The 17,075-nt window shown below is 32.0% G+C and overlaps 1 protein-coding gene across 4 annotated transcripts in view; it reads left to right on the forward strand.

Moving 5' to 3' along the window:
* The window catches only part of LOC148628578 (uncharacterized), an 85,209-nt gene extending 69,270 nt beyond the window's left edge, over window positions 1–15,939 (forward strand). For all 4 annotated transcript variants that reach the window (XM_088590507.1, XM_088590508.1, XM_088590506.1 and 1 more), the window contains exons 16-19: window positions 1,783–1,861; window positions 2,776–2,850; window positions 3,428–3,923; window positions 8,329–15,939. In XM_088590507.1, the coding sequence (XP_088446633.1) occupies window positions 1,783–1,861; window positions 2,776–2,850; window positions 3,428–3,923; window positions 8,329–9,059 (1,381 nt within the window). In that variant the 3' untranslated portion in view covers window positions 9,060–15,939. The remainder of the gene's footprint in view (window positions 1–1,782; window positions 1,862–2,775; window positions 2,851–3,427; window positions 3,924–8,328) is intronic.
* The last annotated feature ends 1,136 nt before the right edge of the window (window positions 15,940–17,075 follow it).

A 17,075-nucleotide genomic window follows, 5' to 3' on the forward strand; every position in this document is an offset into this window, starting at 1 on the left:
AGACATGATTTTTTTTTTTTTCACTTTAAAACAGAATGTTATTCTGCCGATTCAAGTGCCTATTTTACTGTTAGGCCAAGAAAAAAGCTATCTCTGTTTAAGGTTACTTTGGATGAAAAAATTAGGTAGGTAGGCAGGTAAAATCGTTTCAGTTAATGGGAGGATTTCTTGACTTTAATAGTGTTTAACTAAACAATTACAGTTTTACAGCATTCCATAAAAAAACAATAAAATGTGCTCCAGTGGGCAGAAAAAAATAGGTTAGGTGGTGTAACCTTCATTTTATCATCCACTTCCTGTTCATCGCCTGAATATTGCTGAAATATTGCTGCTCGGGCATTAAACACCAATAAACAAACAAACAAACAATAAAATTAATTTTTTTCTGGCCATATGATTCTTTCTTTTAGCTGGATATTTATTTTTTTTTTTGCTGCTGCTGTTTCTTTTTTATTAAGTCTTGTTTGTCTCTAGTAATCAAGGGAACCAAGGTTATACATTGTAGCAGAAATCAAAAGAATGTAATCCAGGGAAAAAGACCAATTATGGAAAACAGACATAAACAACAGAGAACATTAAGTAACTAAAATAATACATACAAAGTAACAAAAGCAAATGAGCAACTCAGACTCCACCAAAATCATGAGTGGACTCAGATGATTTTGGGCAAAGATTCTAGTCTTTTTAGTTTTCAATTTTGAATGACTGTAATAACCTATTCTTCTGTAATTGATGATAGATAGAGTTTATATCCTTGAGTATTCATACCAGTTTGACATGCATGGTTCCTGTAAGTTTATGACCCCAATATTTTGGAATTCAGGGCTGAAATGGGGATGCCCCCTGGGATCACATTGAATTTTAACTAAGATATTTTTTCTATACATGTTTGCTTCATATAGTGAGAATTTTTTTTTACCCAAAGGCATGGTATTAAATCTGCCATCACTAATTGGATGGAAATTTTCAATTTCAAATAAGTAAAAACAAATCTGAAGAAATTTGTACTCTTTGTTATGCCTTTTACTTGCACATTAAGTAGCTGTCTTTAAGCAATGCTGTAAATTACAAGGAATAATTGCTTATAATTATTAATTTAGTGGAAAAATACATGTATGGAACTGATGCAAGAAGCTTAAAATGTCATATAGAGCACCAATTTTATTATTGTAATCTTGTAAAACTGTTCAGGAAATCAATAGACAATATCTTTGTCTTAGTATTGTAATATTTGGCAAGGTTTTAATTAAGTCATGATTTTGCAATCAAATTAAAATCAGACCTATCAATTGTTCCATTTAGTTCCTGCATATAGGACCTAACAACACTCCATTCTACTTTCTCTTCAGATAAGAATCATATGTTAATTATTATATGATTATCATATGCAGGCAAAAAGAGAAAAATCTGAAACATGTACATAGAAAAAAACACATTTGACAATATAATTTCAGAGATTTGAAATTACCACTATTTAATTTATGCATCACTGGAGATGTTTAGAAGTTTTTTCATTTAGAACATTATATTATAAAGGTTTTTGACAAAGTTGTTTGTCCTAGAAATGTTCATTTTCAGTGCATTTCAATGAAATTTTAACAAAAAATTTGGAAAATCTTGTCTTTATTTTTTTATTCTGATGGTACAAATGGTTGAATTACAGTGTCAAGTGGTTGGTTATTTTATACCTTGTTTCACTCACTGCCTGATTTTTATGGAGACTGACATTAAGCAGTAAACATCATATAACTCATATTTTAAATTTGTATTTTATTACAACAGAAGAGCATCACAAAACTGTAGAAAACTACTGAAGCCACCAAATATAGAAAAGATAGAAATACCACATACTACTAAAATGGTAAGTGGCAATTTTAATCAAAGTGATTTTGTTTGGTGACTTTTGTACATTGTACAGTAAAACCTTGCCAAACCAACCCCTTTTTGGACTTTAAAATTGTTTTATTTAGACCAATGTTCATTTTACCAAGGTTCAAAATACATGTGAATTAATGTAACTCGACTTTAAAGAGTATCTAGTTTAGACAAGTTTCACTGTATTATGCTGTAAGATAGTTTGACTGATTCACTTGAAATTTTCAAAGGACAGATTAATTTTTTTGAATACTGCCTATTCTTTTGTACCTACAGTTCTTTGATTGAACAGACTATGATTTGAACTATAAGGCCAAGTAAATTAAATGAAAGATTCTCATCCAGCCATCACAAAAAAGTATGGGATGGGTGGAAGGATTTTATTTTTTTATTTTTTGTTTCTTTCCATATATTTTAGCTATTTGAAGTAGAGATACATTCTAAATTCATAGCCACATCAATTTCAGAGAAGAAAGATCATTTTAGTCACCAAGAAATGAAAGATTTGTGCTTTATAGTATCTCAATACTAGACACTGATGCAAAAAAATATAATTTTGAAATTCCCGCCACACTGTCCCAATTTAAATTTTTGTCAATTTTTTAGGGGTGGGAGGAGATGAGAATCTACTAATTTATTTTATTTGGCCTAATAAATTTACTTTTTCATTCTTGTGCTCATTTGTATGTGCTTCAGTTTTCTGTATCTGAACTTGACTCAAGTATGCCATACTTGCAGTCTATGGGATTTGTCTTCACAAATAAGATTTATTGTATCCCTGGCTTGCAAAGTTTGGGATAATAGAGGCGGAGATGTATATCTTTCTTTATTATTTTCACATGAGACATATATTTTACTATCTAAATGTTTCAGTCTTGATATGATTAATTTGTGTTGCAGATAACTCCAGCTAATAGTACATCTTCCAGTTCCTCATCTAATGGGGATGCTTCTTCTACTTCAAATCTTTTAAAGGTATGGAATGGTATTTGCTGCTTCAATTATGGATCCAGGTTCAGGGTGTCTATTTCAGGGGTTGGAGCTTCCCTTATTTGAACGTTCAGTTGAATTTTGTTTATTATTTGGGCAAAAAGGGCATGATGATTCCCTGGAAACCACCCCTCGTACAATTTCTGGTTCCATAAGGGTATTTCAAATAATTGATTATAGAAAATATTAGATTATTTTCAAACACATTTTAAAGATTGTGTATTAAAAATTTTATAAATGCAGGATAAAGAAAATATGTAGAAGTAATTAAGAAGTAAGAAAAATATTTATGAAAAAACCTCTCAAAAGCTATCCAAAATCGCTATAATTTAATTTTCTCTATATTTACAGTTGACCATGGGACATGAAAATGAAAACACAAGTTATTAATACATACATTTTAGAGTTATTCCTTCTTTATATGTAATAATATCTTTTACGATAATATAAAATTATGCACTGTTACAACAAAAACGCAAAGTTTTCAACCCATGAAAAAAATCTCTTGTAAGATATGGTATGGGTTGAATGTGGCCTAACAAGTTAATTAATTCCTTTACAGAATGGTAATCCTGGATACTATCAACAGATAAGCAGAGACAGTGGAAGAGGAAGTGTGTCATCAGAAGGCTTAGCCTCACCGGGTCTTACTGCTCAACTTGAACTTGACCCTGTTATGGAAGATGATGTCATTTCAGATGATCCAAAAACAAAATTCACAGGTGATAAAAATACAAGGAAAACTCCATTTTCTGCCAATCCTGACTATTCAAAAGTGACACACGATCCAGATGATCGACCAATTTCGATGTTCCATCAAGGGGAGATAACTGTTGCAACAGCTTTATGTAGCTCATACCCAAATATTAGCGACAAGAAATTTAGTGTAACCGATGGTTCTTCACAGAAAATATCTAACACTACTTTGGCATCATGTAAGTCCAGTTCAGATGAAAAATTATGGCTTGATATGGATGACCAGGACAATGATGGCTATGTTGACGAGAAGGATAAATCCAAATCACTGGAAGCTGTTAGCAGTAAGAGAAGAAGCACCGGTGAGGACTAGATATTGTAGTTATAATTTCTCCATTATAACCCCACTCAACAAGTGAGTGGAAAATTGCAATCACTTTATCATTCTGTCTGACCAAATTTTGTTTCCTGGGACTTGTTCACTAATGGCCATTTGAGCTATTGCCAGGGCTTGGAGGCCATTTTTGTCTGTAAACTTTTCTTAAAACATTTTCTTTTCTAAAACTACTTGACATATTTTAATGACAGTTGGCATTAATACTCCTTAGCGATCCTGCACAAATAGTGTTTGAATTTTTAATCCATTAAAAACATGGCTGTCATATATATTTATAGGAAATAGGGGTAAAACCATTTATAGATTTATAAGGTATATCTCAAAAGCTATGAGGGATAGAGGAAAATGATGGGTTGAAGTTGTTGGATGACTCCTTGTTAGAGACCAAGGTTGTAGCGGTAATCAAAAGAATGTAATCCAGGGACAAAGACAAAACATGGAAAACAGACACACACAACAAAGAACATAAAGTAACTAAAATCATACATTCAAAGTAACAAAAGTAAATGAGCAACTCTGACTCCACTGAAAACTGGGAGCATGGACCAGGTGCACCTGTAGGGTAAGCGTCCTCTGCTTTTCTAGAAACACCTGACGAGTTGCTCATAAAAAGTCAAGTCCAAGGTAGACAAACGAGGAAAGGAAAACTATGACCCGTTGAATAAATCAGTTTTCATGGTGCAGATGGATACACTATAATGATCCACGAGTTCATGATGATGACCATAAAACTTCTGTAGTGATGACTTCAATCTTGTAGCAACATAACCCTGCTCCAGAAGCCTATTTGTCAGAGTTCTAGCACGATACAAAAAGTCTGCGTAGTTTCGGCAAGCTCTGGCATAACATATGAGTTGTGATATGAACACTCCATACGCAGGTGCTGAAGGGATGTTGCCACAGATGAAAGGAAAGTTGACAATTTTGAATGAAAAGTCATCATGTTTGTCGTAAAATTTGGTCAATAGTTTTCCTTTACCATCGATTTCTAAGCGTAGGTCAAGATATGAAGCTGACTTCACATTGTCTGTAGTATCCTTTATCTCAAGTTCTTTGGGGTAGATGCGATGTATCAAATCCCCAAGATATCCTAAGGAACATCTGTTCAAAGTTTCATATAATGCTGCTCAATAGTTCCAAGGAGAAGAATTTTGAAAAATTGTTAAAGGACGATGAGGATGAATGTCAAGTGATGGCAATAGCTAATAAGCAAAAAAAAAAAAAAAAAAAAAAACGTTGAAAAAGGGCAAAAACTCCAACATGGCTTCACATGTTACAACCAAAATTTTACCACAGGCAGATCTCATCATGGTGAACACTTTTACCCCATCAGAATTTGGCTAAACCTTATGGTTTTGGAGATATAAACGAAAAACTACAGTCTGAACCCTATATTCTATTGTTAGTAACTGCCATGTCTTTAGACAGTTAAAAAATTCCAACACCAGTTCTATGCAGGATACCCCAAAGAACATTCATACCAAGTTAGGTTCCAAATGGTTAAAAAGTGTCAGAGGAGAAGAGTTTTGTGAAGCAATCCTATGAAACAGGAAGTTGATATGGGACAGCAACCAAAATTGTTCAAAATAAATGCCTTATCTATATAAAACCACATACAACTTTTGAAATCGATCCATCCAATAGGAGCAGTGATATATGTGACAAATATTTTCTGTATCATTACTACATTGAACTAACTTGAATCACTCAACTGTTACATGTTATGATTTTCAGGGCAATAAATTTACTTTAACAAGAAGTCATCCAACAACTTCAACCCAATGGAAACTTTTATGAGCAATATCATTAGGATCGTTTCATCGACAAAATGTTTTCTTTTCTATCTATTGTGGTTATCAAGATATTGGTTAAAAGAGTAATCAAGGGAACCAAGGTTACAGCGGTAATCAAAAGAATGTAATCCAGGGACAAAGACCAGACATGGAAAACAGACACACACAACAAAGAACATAAAGTAACTAAAATCATACATTCAAAGTAACAAAAGTAAATGAGCAACTCTGACTCCACTAAAAACTGGGAGCATGGACCAGGTGCACCTGTAGGGTAAGCGTCCTCTGTTTTTCTAGAAACACCCGCCGAGTTGCTCATATTGCCCTTTTTTGACGTTTTTTGCTATTTTTTATGTTATTTCTTTCAAAAATCTGCTCCTCTGACCCTACTTGACCAATTGGCTTTAAACTTGGTATGAATGTTCCTTAGGGTATCCTGCACAAAAATTATGTTTATTTTTTTTTTTATCCATCAAAAAACATGTATGCCATTACTAAAAATAGAACATAGGGGTCAAACTGTAGATTTTCACATATATCTCCAAAACCATTAGGTTTATCCAAATTCTGACATGGGTTATAGTGTTCAGCATGATGAGATCATCTGCAGCATCTGTGGTAAAATTTTCATTTTAATCTGTTAAGCCATGTAATGGTCCTTATGATAAGTCCTACCAAATTCTTTTTGAGTCAAAATTGTTAGACAACTTCTTGTTAAATTTATTGCAATTGAAAGGCAGAAATTAACTAGGTGAGCAATTCAGGCTACTGGGAGCCTCTTGTTAATGATATTTCTTTCAAAAATTTTCTCATATGACACTACTTGACCAATTTGAACCACACTTCGTCTGAATGTTCCTTGGGGTATCCTGCATAGAACTACGTGAGTCAGAAGTTTTTTTCATACATCTAGGTTTAGTCGAATTCTTTCAGTTGCTGAAATGATCCTTAATTTAATAAGGCCTACAAAAGTCTCCTGGGATCAAAGTTGTCTGACGACTCCTTGTAAGAGTTAATGCCCTTGAAAGGTGAAAAATAACATTTTTTTTTTAGTTTTAACGAATGCCTTGAAAACTATAAAAAGATAGAATGAAACTTTCAGTTGCTGAAATGATCCTTACAATAAGGCCTACAAAAGTTTATGGGGATAAAAATTGTCAGACAACTCATTATTAGAGTTATTGCCCTTAAAGGGCAAAAAAATCATGTTTTTAGCAGTTTTCAGCCAATATCTTGAAAACTATAATAGATAGAATGAAACTTTAAATTGATTAAATGGTCCTTATAAGTCCTACCAAAGTCTTCTCAGAGTCAAAATTGTCAAATAAATCCTTGTTAGAATTATTGCCCTTAAAAGGTAAAAATTTAACCAGGTGAGCAATTCAGGTTCCTGAGAGCCTCTTGTTTTCCATTACGCTCCCTTTTAATTTCATTTTTCTCACAGATTCTTGTTTCAACATCTTCTATCCTGAATAATGCACAAAATGTTAGTGAGTTTAAAATGCTGTCCATCTGACTCGTAATATTGATACAGACCTATATTCCCAGGTTTCCTGAAAGGTTATACCCTTCATTTGTGAAATATATATGAAGTATGAAAAGAAATTTGATGAATGATGTAGACCTAGACTAATTCTTGAAGTTAGTGATATGTTTGTATAATATTCATTTTCACCAAAGCCTATCAAGCTTTCATCTGAAACAGAATGAAATCAGTCCAAGTTACTTTGATGCTTACGTAAGATTGATGTAAAATCCTGTATACAAATGTTCTAATGATTTTTCAGAGTTGTGTCCCTTACCCTAGGTCCACCTCCTTAAATCCATATTTATATGTAAGAATATCTTCTGTAACAAAAATAAGCAAAATCATTGTTATTCACATTTTATATGACCTGCATGCAATGACCAAAAGGAATAATTGGTAGGTCTGATTTTAGTTAGATTGCATTAAAATCTCCCCTACCTAAACAAAAATAAAGTTTAGTGGCTATTTTGAATCTTTTTGTTCCTCTGTACATAGACCTTGTAAGTATATGCTCTCTTTTAACCATTTAGAAGATTTTTAATGCTTTTATAAAGTGAGGCATCATATGTAGATGTGCTTGCAAAAGGAGGAATCTTAGTACCAGTTTTGCATTTCATATCCCTGAACGGGTGTATGTCAAAACATGGAGGATATATACAATATAGTGTGTTTTCTGTTTGTCTCTTTACAAACTAATGTTTTGTGAAAAAATATGAACAATGACTTATAAAATAGAGCAAACATAACACTATGAGAGGACAAGTTAAGAAAATTTAAATCTGGAAAGATTGGTTTGATGAGTGCAAAATGAAAGTTAAAGTAGAGGAAATGGCTATTTATAGTTTAAGACTACTTTTCTTTCAGATCTTCATGGAATCACCCTACTTTTTTTGTGGAAAATAAAATTTTCAACATGTCCATAAAAAAGCTACATAATTTAAAGTTTTATTGAATTAATTTACATTTTTTTTTTAATCCTAAAAATGGGCACTTCACTAGAGAAGTCCATGGGAAGTCAAGTTCTGTTATTTAATATTTGTTTATTTCAGGTGGAGTTGATAGCTATGTACAAACTGGTCAGGTCTCTGGAATGAATTCAAACATCACCGATTATTCAGATATAGATTCAGGGGGAGAGACTTCTCCTTATGTTGATGTAAATGAAGTAAACCCTTTGCCTATTGGAACAAATCAAGATAACACAGAATCTCACAATATGTGCTCTCAAAATCAAAACAGAAGACCTCTTCTTGAAATTGAGGAAGATTCCAATATAAGTATGATTAGTAGTGGTTGTTATGATGACAGGAACTTTAATCCTTCTGGCAAGTTGATATCTACTCCACAACTGTCCTGTCATTCTGATTATTGCAGTAAAACAGATGCTTACCATCGCTTAGATTCAATAGAAAACCCTTGCTTTAATGACCAATCATCTCCTCTTATATCAACCAGAGATTCTACAAATTGTACAGATTATGTCCCAATTGATAGACTACCGGTACAATTTCAAGGAAATTTACCTTCAAATGAAAATATGAGTGTCAGCAATTCTGATTGTTCATTGAACTATGTTAGTGACCCTATGAATATTAGTGCGTCCCCTTACATTACCGAAATAACAATGAGGGAAAATAATGATCAAGTATTAAATAATTCAGATGAAGAAGAGTCAGACTTGGATAGTGACTCACATCATTCAGATGAGTCAAATACCTTGTTAAGCAGTTCTGAATTGACAAAAGATGGTTATGTTCCTCACAATTTTCATCACAGCTGATAGAGAAACTCAACACCTCCGTTTTATCATAGAACCTGTTATAACCACACCTATTTGAGGCTGTTTTAATGAGACAGGTCATTGTTTTACTCAGACTCAATATTGATATAGATAGTGTTATTTGGGCAGGTTATGCCAAAAACAATAATAGTCTTGTTTCCTGCCACCAGCAAGAAAAGAAATGCATTTTACATTGAATTAATGGAGCAACAATCTAGGGTTACAGTGCTTTAGCCAAAATTGCCATAAAATGTTAAGATGGAACAAAACAGTAGGGTAGGGTGCCAACCTCCTGCATCCCCCTTCTGCATCTGCCACTGAGTTGTACATAAGATATTTGATTCAAGTATATATATATATAGGATTCAATTGTCAAAGATGAGTTTGATTTTAGCAAGTCAAGATGCTATAGTTTCTGCTGTCTTGACTTCAAAGCTATTGTTGCTCAGTATGTAATTCCCTAAATGCTGTTAGGGGAGAATTTGGTGCATTTAGAAATCAATATACTAACATTGTATATTTAAAGAACCAAATGAATTTAAAAAAAGTATTTGTTTAAGATAATTTTTGTTGTTTGAGTGAAAAGCATATTGTTACATGTACATGATTTTATATCTGTTCGGTGTTATGTTTTGTTTTGTTTTGTTTGTTTTTTTTTTTTTTTTGTTTTTTTTGCAGTAATTAAAATTGTTTGTAATTGTAAAATGCTACATGAAATTGAATGTAATAACTTGTTCTACAAGCTTATATTCATACCTAATTTTTGACATCAGAATCAAATTTGTTATTATATATTTAATTATGCACTTAGGCCAACTAAGAATAAGTTCTTGGTTCTCAGGCCCTTTGTGCCAACCTCCTGCTCTGACACTATTTGACCAATTGGAACCAAACTTGGTACGAATGTTCCTTGAGGTATCCTGCATAGAACTGCTGTGGGGTTTTTTGATCTGTCAAAAAACATGGCCGCCATTACTAAAAATAGAACATGGGGGTCAGATGGTAGTTTTTTGCATATATCTCCAAAGCTGTTAGATGGGTTATAGTGTTCAGAATGATCAAATCTATCTGGTCAAAGTTTTGTTTTAATCCATTAAAGCATGTTTGAGTTAAAGAATAATTCATTGTCAAAGATGAGTTTGATTTTAGCAAGTCAAGATACTTGCTTTGTTTTTTGCTGTCTTGACTTCAAAGCTATTGTTGCTCAGTATGTAATTCCCTAAATGTGAGGAGTGCATAATAATTTGGTGCATTTAGATCAAAATACTAATATTGTATATTTAAAAGAACCAAATGAATTTATTAAAAAAAGTATCTGTTTATTAAGATAGTTTTTGTTCATGTTTGAGTGAAAAGCTTATTGTTACATGATTTTATGTTCAGTGTTATGTCAATTAATTGTTGGATTTATTATGCTGCAATTGTGAGTTTTTTGGATGCTTATTAAAGTTGTTCTTCTTTGTAAACTCCTGTAGCTCAACCAAAGGTATCAGTTTTCTTCCAAAGTTGTTCTACAAGCTTATATGCATGTTTAATTTTTGACATCATTATCAATTTGCTTATTATTTATGTAATTGTGAATTTATGCCAACTAAGAATAAATTCTTGGTTCTCATCCCCTTTTTCGTTTCTTAAAGTGGAGCCTCATTACCAATATTGTCATATCAATCACATAAAATACAGAAATATTGTAAAACTTCATAAGAACTTTTCTTCGTTCCACAATTTAGTTTTTTTTTTTTTCATTTAGAGTAAACTGTCAATCGATACACTGGAATATATGGTCATTTGCCAGTACCAGTATACATCAGAATTTTATAAGTTGTGTAAATATTATTGTTAAAATTGTTTTGTATTTCCTTAATCAAAAATTGACATTCAAATAGAAAAGACAACTTAGGTATGTCTGTAGTGCAGATAATGCATTCTAACAATCAAGTTTAGATGAGATAGCACTGTAAATCCTTAACGAACCAATGGGACTTATGTGCACTTAAGTCTTACGTAAGCTTTGTGAAATGATGCGCAGCAAATCACAGGGCTGTAAAGGCCTGGGCATGATTTCACAAAGCACTCATAAGATTCACATACACATAAATCCTTAATGCACTAATGGGACTTCTGTGCATTGCTATGTGAAGTGATGCCCTGGTCAGCATTTCAAAAAATTTCTTACACTGCATGTACAAATTTTTATGAAATGCTGCCCTTGGGAGAACTTTTGAGCATTGGAGTATAGAGGATGCCTTAAATTTGCATGTAATCATGAATGATGATATGATTGGACTAGAGCAGTTTGGAATTTTCCTAATTTAGAACACAAACTAGACAATCATTACACTGAATTTGTCCAGTGTTAACATTTTAATTTGTATAAATATATTGTATACTTTTGCTTAGGATGTAGATAGACCCTTGTATATACATGAGTATTTCTTAAAAAAATATCCTGCCATTTTAAATGAATAAATACTATTTTTGATGTACATGTATATGACATCTCAATTTGGTGAAAAAATTCACACCTAATGCAACAATCCCATGTACCGGTACTTTTGTTTTTTTAACAGTTTTCACTTAACTTTATTAAGATGGTGGAAATACATTTAATTTTTAAATTTATGTGTTGAAGATTTTTGTGAATGGATTTATTGTACATGTATAGGTATTGTTTCTTTCTGGTGTTTTTTTTTTTTTTTTTCATTTTAGTTTTGATATCTTATTTGTTACCATTGTATTTTCATTGTATTTTTTTTTTATTGGGAATAGGGACTTTAAGTGACAAGTATTCAGATATTTGTGCAATGGGTTTATGTTATGTGTGCTCATTTAAAGAAGTCTAAGTATATAGATTCTTCTCTTTTTATTTGTCTGTTCTTATGTCAACTAGATTAGATTAAATGCTATCTTTTCAAAAAAATTCAGATCACATCTTGATTGTAAGTTTTATATAAACAGTTATGACATCATAACTTATGGCTGATTTTACACTTATGATATTTTTGTGAAAAGGACTGCTGGGAAAGAAGGATACAGTTACAGAAAGTTGTGTAATATGATTTGGGTATGTCTCTATTTTATCCAAAAAAATAAAAAGATATTGAATATACCAGATGTTGAAGGTTTTTATTTTATATTTGTTGAGGGGGGGGGCAGGATGCAGAAAACACATTGACATTACACAATTAAAGTTGCTGTGCAGTATTTTTATTCAATTAGTTAGTATGCTCATCATTTAGAGCAATTTTACCGGTATATTTTTTTTCGTTGATACAAGTTCATTTTTGTCATGAAGTGCAGGAGTATCCTTTTATGATCTTTGCTAACAGTAATTCTAGTTTTTTCACTATAATTGTTTTGATAACAAAAGGCAGCTTAGTTTTGTAACTTTTGTTTTTGTTTTTTTTTTTAGCTTGATATGTCTTTGTAATTCTAACATAGGTTCATCTGTAATGGTTTGCCTAATCAAGATGTTTTGGATATTTTAAAAATTTCAGGATTCTCAAAGTTGTAGAAATATTCAGATAGCATACCAAAGTTGAAAGTTGTTCTAAAGTAAACAATCTTGTCAATCATTTAAAAAAGAATTGACTTATCTCATTTATAATTGATGTTTATGTTATGTTTTGTGTATTAATATTTTTTTTTATATTTGAACAGTGGACAATAATGTATTAAATGTACGTATTCAACTACAAATGTAGTTATTTCTTACAGTGATGGATATTACAATGTACATTTTAAAATGATTTCAGATGGTTTGTTTAAAGACTTTTAAGTACCAAGAATAAAGAAAGAATGACCTGATGAGTTTTAGGATAGATGTTGCCTTATTATAATTTTACTTGATTCACACCTTGTAATTCTCAATTGCAAATAGCATATTTTAAAAGTGTAAGTTTTTGTAAAAAATTAGAAAAATAGAGAAAATCAGACACTCATTGGTCTGACAGTATAATTTCACTTAAGGTTAATTTCTCTATTTGAAAAAGACCACTATTTGATCTCTTCATCACTGGGCTTGTTCACAAATTTTTCAATAGATTGTTAGAAAAATTAGGTTTTTGACTGAGTTATCTGCCCTTGAAATATTCATTTTAAGTGCATTTCAATAATTTTAACTGAATTTACCAAAGTGATATGGAAAATCTTTACTTAATTTTGATAGTTCATATAATCAAAATACACTTTCTGACTTTCGTTTTTGTGTTTTTTTTTTCTTTCATATCATGTTTTACCCACTGCCTGATTCTTACAGAGACTGACACTTTAACAGAAAAAAGGCTGATTTAGGTGCATAAGGATCACATAATTTCTCTGATAATGGTGGCATTATTCATATTTTACCTCTGTTTGTGTTACTAATCTGTAAAAATTGCCTTTTTTTTTTTTTTTCCTTCTCTGATCTCATTGAACTGTATTATTCATTCTCCAGTCTCAGGATGCATTAAAAGAGAAAGTGTTAAACACAAGTGTTGTTTTATATACCAGTCTCAATTAGTCTTAGGTACATAGTGAGCTATTGCCATCACTTGGCGTCTGTCGTCGTCTATAACAATTTTTCAAACGTCTTCTCCTCTGAAACTACTGAATATATTTGCATGAAACTTTTAATGATTGTTCCTTAGAGTATCTTGCACAAATTGGCCGCCATTACTAAAAATAGAACATAGGAGTCAGACAGCAGATTTTTGCATATATCTCCAAAACCGTTAGGTTTAGCCAAATTCTGAATATAGTAAAAGTATTCAGCATGATGAGATCTATCTGTGGTCAAATTTTGGTGAAAATCTGTTGACCCATGTTGGAGTTATTGCCCTTTTTTGATGTTTTTTGCTGTTTTTGATGTTATTACTTTCAAAAATCGTCTTAGAAACTGCTGTACAGAATTCAGTGAAAGTCGGTATTTTTGTTTTTTAGTGTATCCTTTAAAAAATGACCATTTGGATTTTTGATCGGATAAAAAACATTGCCGCCATTACTTAAAATAGAACAGGAGTCGTACAGTAGTTTTTTGCGTATATTTCCAAAACCGTTAGGTTTGGCCAATATCTTTCAATTGCAGAAATATCCTTATTATAAGGCCTGCAAAAGTCGTCAGGGATCAAAGTTGTCAGACGACTCCATGTAAGGGTTATTGCCCTTGAGAGTTGAAAAATGACAGTCTCTATCTTGAAAACTATGATAGATAGAATGAAACTTTCAATTACTGAAATGATTCTTATTATGATTCTTATTATAAGGCCTACAAAAGTCTCTAGGGATCAAAGTTGTCAGACGACTGTGTGTAAAAGTTATTGCCCCTGAAAGGCAAAAAAACGTTTTTGCAGTTTTCAGTCAATATCTTGAAAACTATAATAGATTGAATGAAACTTGCGATTGATGAAATGATCCTCATGATAAGTCCTACCAAAGTTATCATGGAGTCAAAATTGTCGGACAACTTCTTGTTAGATTTATTGCCCTTGAAAGGCAAAACTTTAATAAGGTGAGCGATTCAGACTCCTGGGAGCCTCTTGTTATCTATTTGTCAATCATAGGTTTGGTTTTTGGAAGGGTTTTTATGAGTCTTAAAGAACTGTTTAGCAAAAAATTTTATTGTTTTGACTCTTTATGAGTTAAGTATTTGGTATATCATAGGCTGCTATCATGATAAAATTGGCCCCTTTTAAGTCGCACCAAAGACCTTAATAATTGGTATCATTACTTCTCCACAGAGAAAGGGGAAATGAAGGAGATAGAATGATAACTTGTTGGCTTGGTGTCAGAATAATGTGTCCAGATGGCATAACATGCCTACCTGTAGGATGTTGCTTCTGTTAGGCAGCACAAAAAAGATCTGACTCTGTGTGTTTGACTACTATATAACAGATACTGTTCATTTTTTTGTCCTGAAATGTATGAAATTCATGAAATATCTGTCATATGATGTTAAACCATAATATATCAACCAATCATAATAAAACAAGGAAACATGTACATCATGGTATGAAAAAGTGTATCATTTTGAAGATTTTGAATGTAAAGTATTGAGTAGGCACCAGTTTCAGTCTTCACATTTTTTTTATTCAATAGCATTTCTTTATACTTCATACATTCTGCACCTATTGCTCTACCTGCTGCTTTAGTAACTATTTTATTATCATCATTGTTAAAAATTTTTTTTTTTACTAATAGTGAATTTTGATCTAAAACTACAAATCTCATATTGACTTGTGATAGCGAAAGAAAGTACTGAAAATTGTCAATAACTTGATTTTCAGATTATTTTCGGAACCACTCAGGGGCGTGTCAAGGTGAGAGAGTAATGGGCTTGCGCCCCCTTTAAAAAAAAAGAAACTATCATAATCTGCTTAATATTGTATTGAATATGGAAATTTATTATATTCATTCCTTAGATATGTCATATTCTGGTTTCCTTTTATGGACTCGTAATTACGCCTCGTCTTCATAAAATATTGGATCTGCCCCTGCTTGAACTTGTATTAAAACTGACAATATGGAACTTCAGAGTATTTATGGTTATGACAGACTTAGTTTATTTAGGGTTGGGTTATGACAACTTTTACTATCTAATTAATAAAGTGTATTGAATTCAAAACTTCTCTTAAGTAGCCGGGTTCTTTTTAAGGTTGGGGGAGGGTCCACTGATATAGTGGAATTCAAAGAAAAAAATTGTGGATTTCTTTGTCCATAGGTTTTCGTGTTACTACCGCTATTACTTGAAAATCAAGAGAGGTAATTATGATATAAGTATTGATCTTTTTTATTGTAATTGGTAGAAAGTAAACATGTATTTTTTATTGATTGTTATATTATGATGATGAAGTGCCATATTTATATGATGTTCTAGACTTTGAATTAAACAGTTAGCTCTTGATTCCTTGATAAAAAAACTAACAAACTAGGTAGACTTGTTCAAAACCTTAAGGAGAAGAACAATAAAAACATTTCTTTTAGGAATGTAACTAATGTATATCTTCTTTGAAGAACTTTGGTTTTGATTGATGCAGAATAAACAAGAAAACAGTTTATATTATGCATAACTGGAACCAAAGTTCTTTATACAAGATAATATATTCAGATATTAGTTGATTTCTTATAATTTAATATTTTGGAAAAAAAACTATAATAAATTCATACTGATTTATTCCAATACACGCGTCTTTTTAGCTTGTGCCATCACTTGTCGTCCGTTTTCGTTTTGGACAAATTTTAATAAAATCTTCTCCTCTGAAACTACTGGACTGACAGGTTATAAACTTGGCATGATTGTTCGTTAGGGTGTTCTGCACTAAATGACCGTTGGGATTGTTGACTCATGAAAAAACATTGCCCCCGTTACTAAAAATAGAACATGGGGGTCAGATGGCAGTTTTTTGCAAATTTCTGGCTGGGTAATATTGTTCAGCATCATGAGACGGACCTATGCCAAAATTTTCAAAATGATTGGTCATCTGATGTAGGAGTTATGGCTCCTGAAACAGTTTTTTTGCATTTTCGCATGTGCAACTTTGAAAATCTTCTCAAAATCTATTGCACAGAATTCAATGAAAGTTGGCATATATGTTCCTTAGGGTATCCCACACAAATTGACCGTTGGGATTGTGGTTTTCATGAAAAAACATGGCCGCCATAACTAAAAATAGAACATAGGGGTCAGATGGCAGTTTCTTGCAAATAACTCAAAAACCGTTGCCTTTACCAAATTTCTGGCATGGGTAAAATGGTTAAGCATCATGAGAAGGACCTATGCCGAAATTTTCAAAACCATTCATTGACTAATGTAGGAGAAATGACCCCTGAAACAGTTGATCATTGAATGAAAATAAGCATAATAGTTCTTTAGTGTATTGTGCTCAAAATGACTTGTGATTTTTAATCCGTGAATAGATATGGCTGGCTATACTAAAAATGGAACTTAGGGGTCATAAGACATGTTTTTTAAAAAAAATTCAAAAATTGTTGTTTTAGCAAAATTCTGGTTCAATCATGAAAATGCTATGAAAAGCATTT

Source organism: Perna viridis, chromosome 1 (assembly GCF_037379345.1).
Source record: "Perna viridis isolate PV_CMFRI_1.1 ecotype Kerala chromosome 1, ASM3737934v1, whole genome shotgun sequence".
Lineage (NCBI taxonomy): Eukaryota > Metazoa > Mollusca > Bivalvia > Mytilida > Mytilidae > Perna > Perna viridis.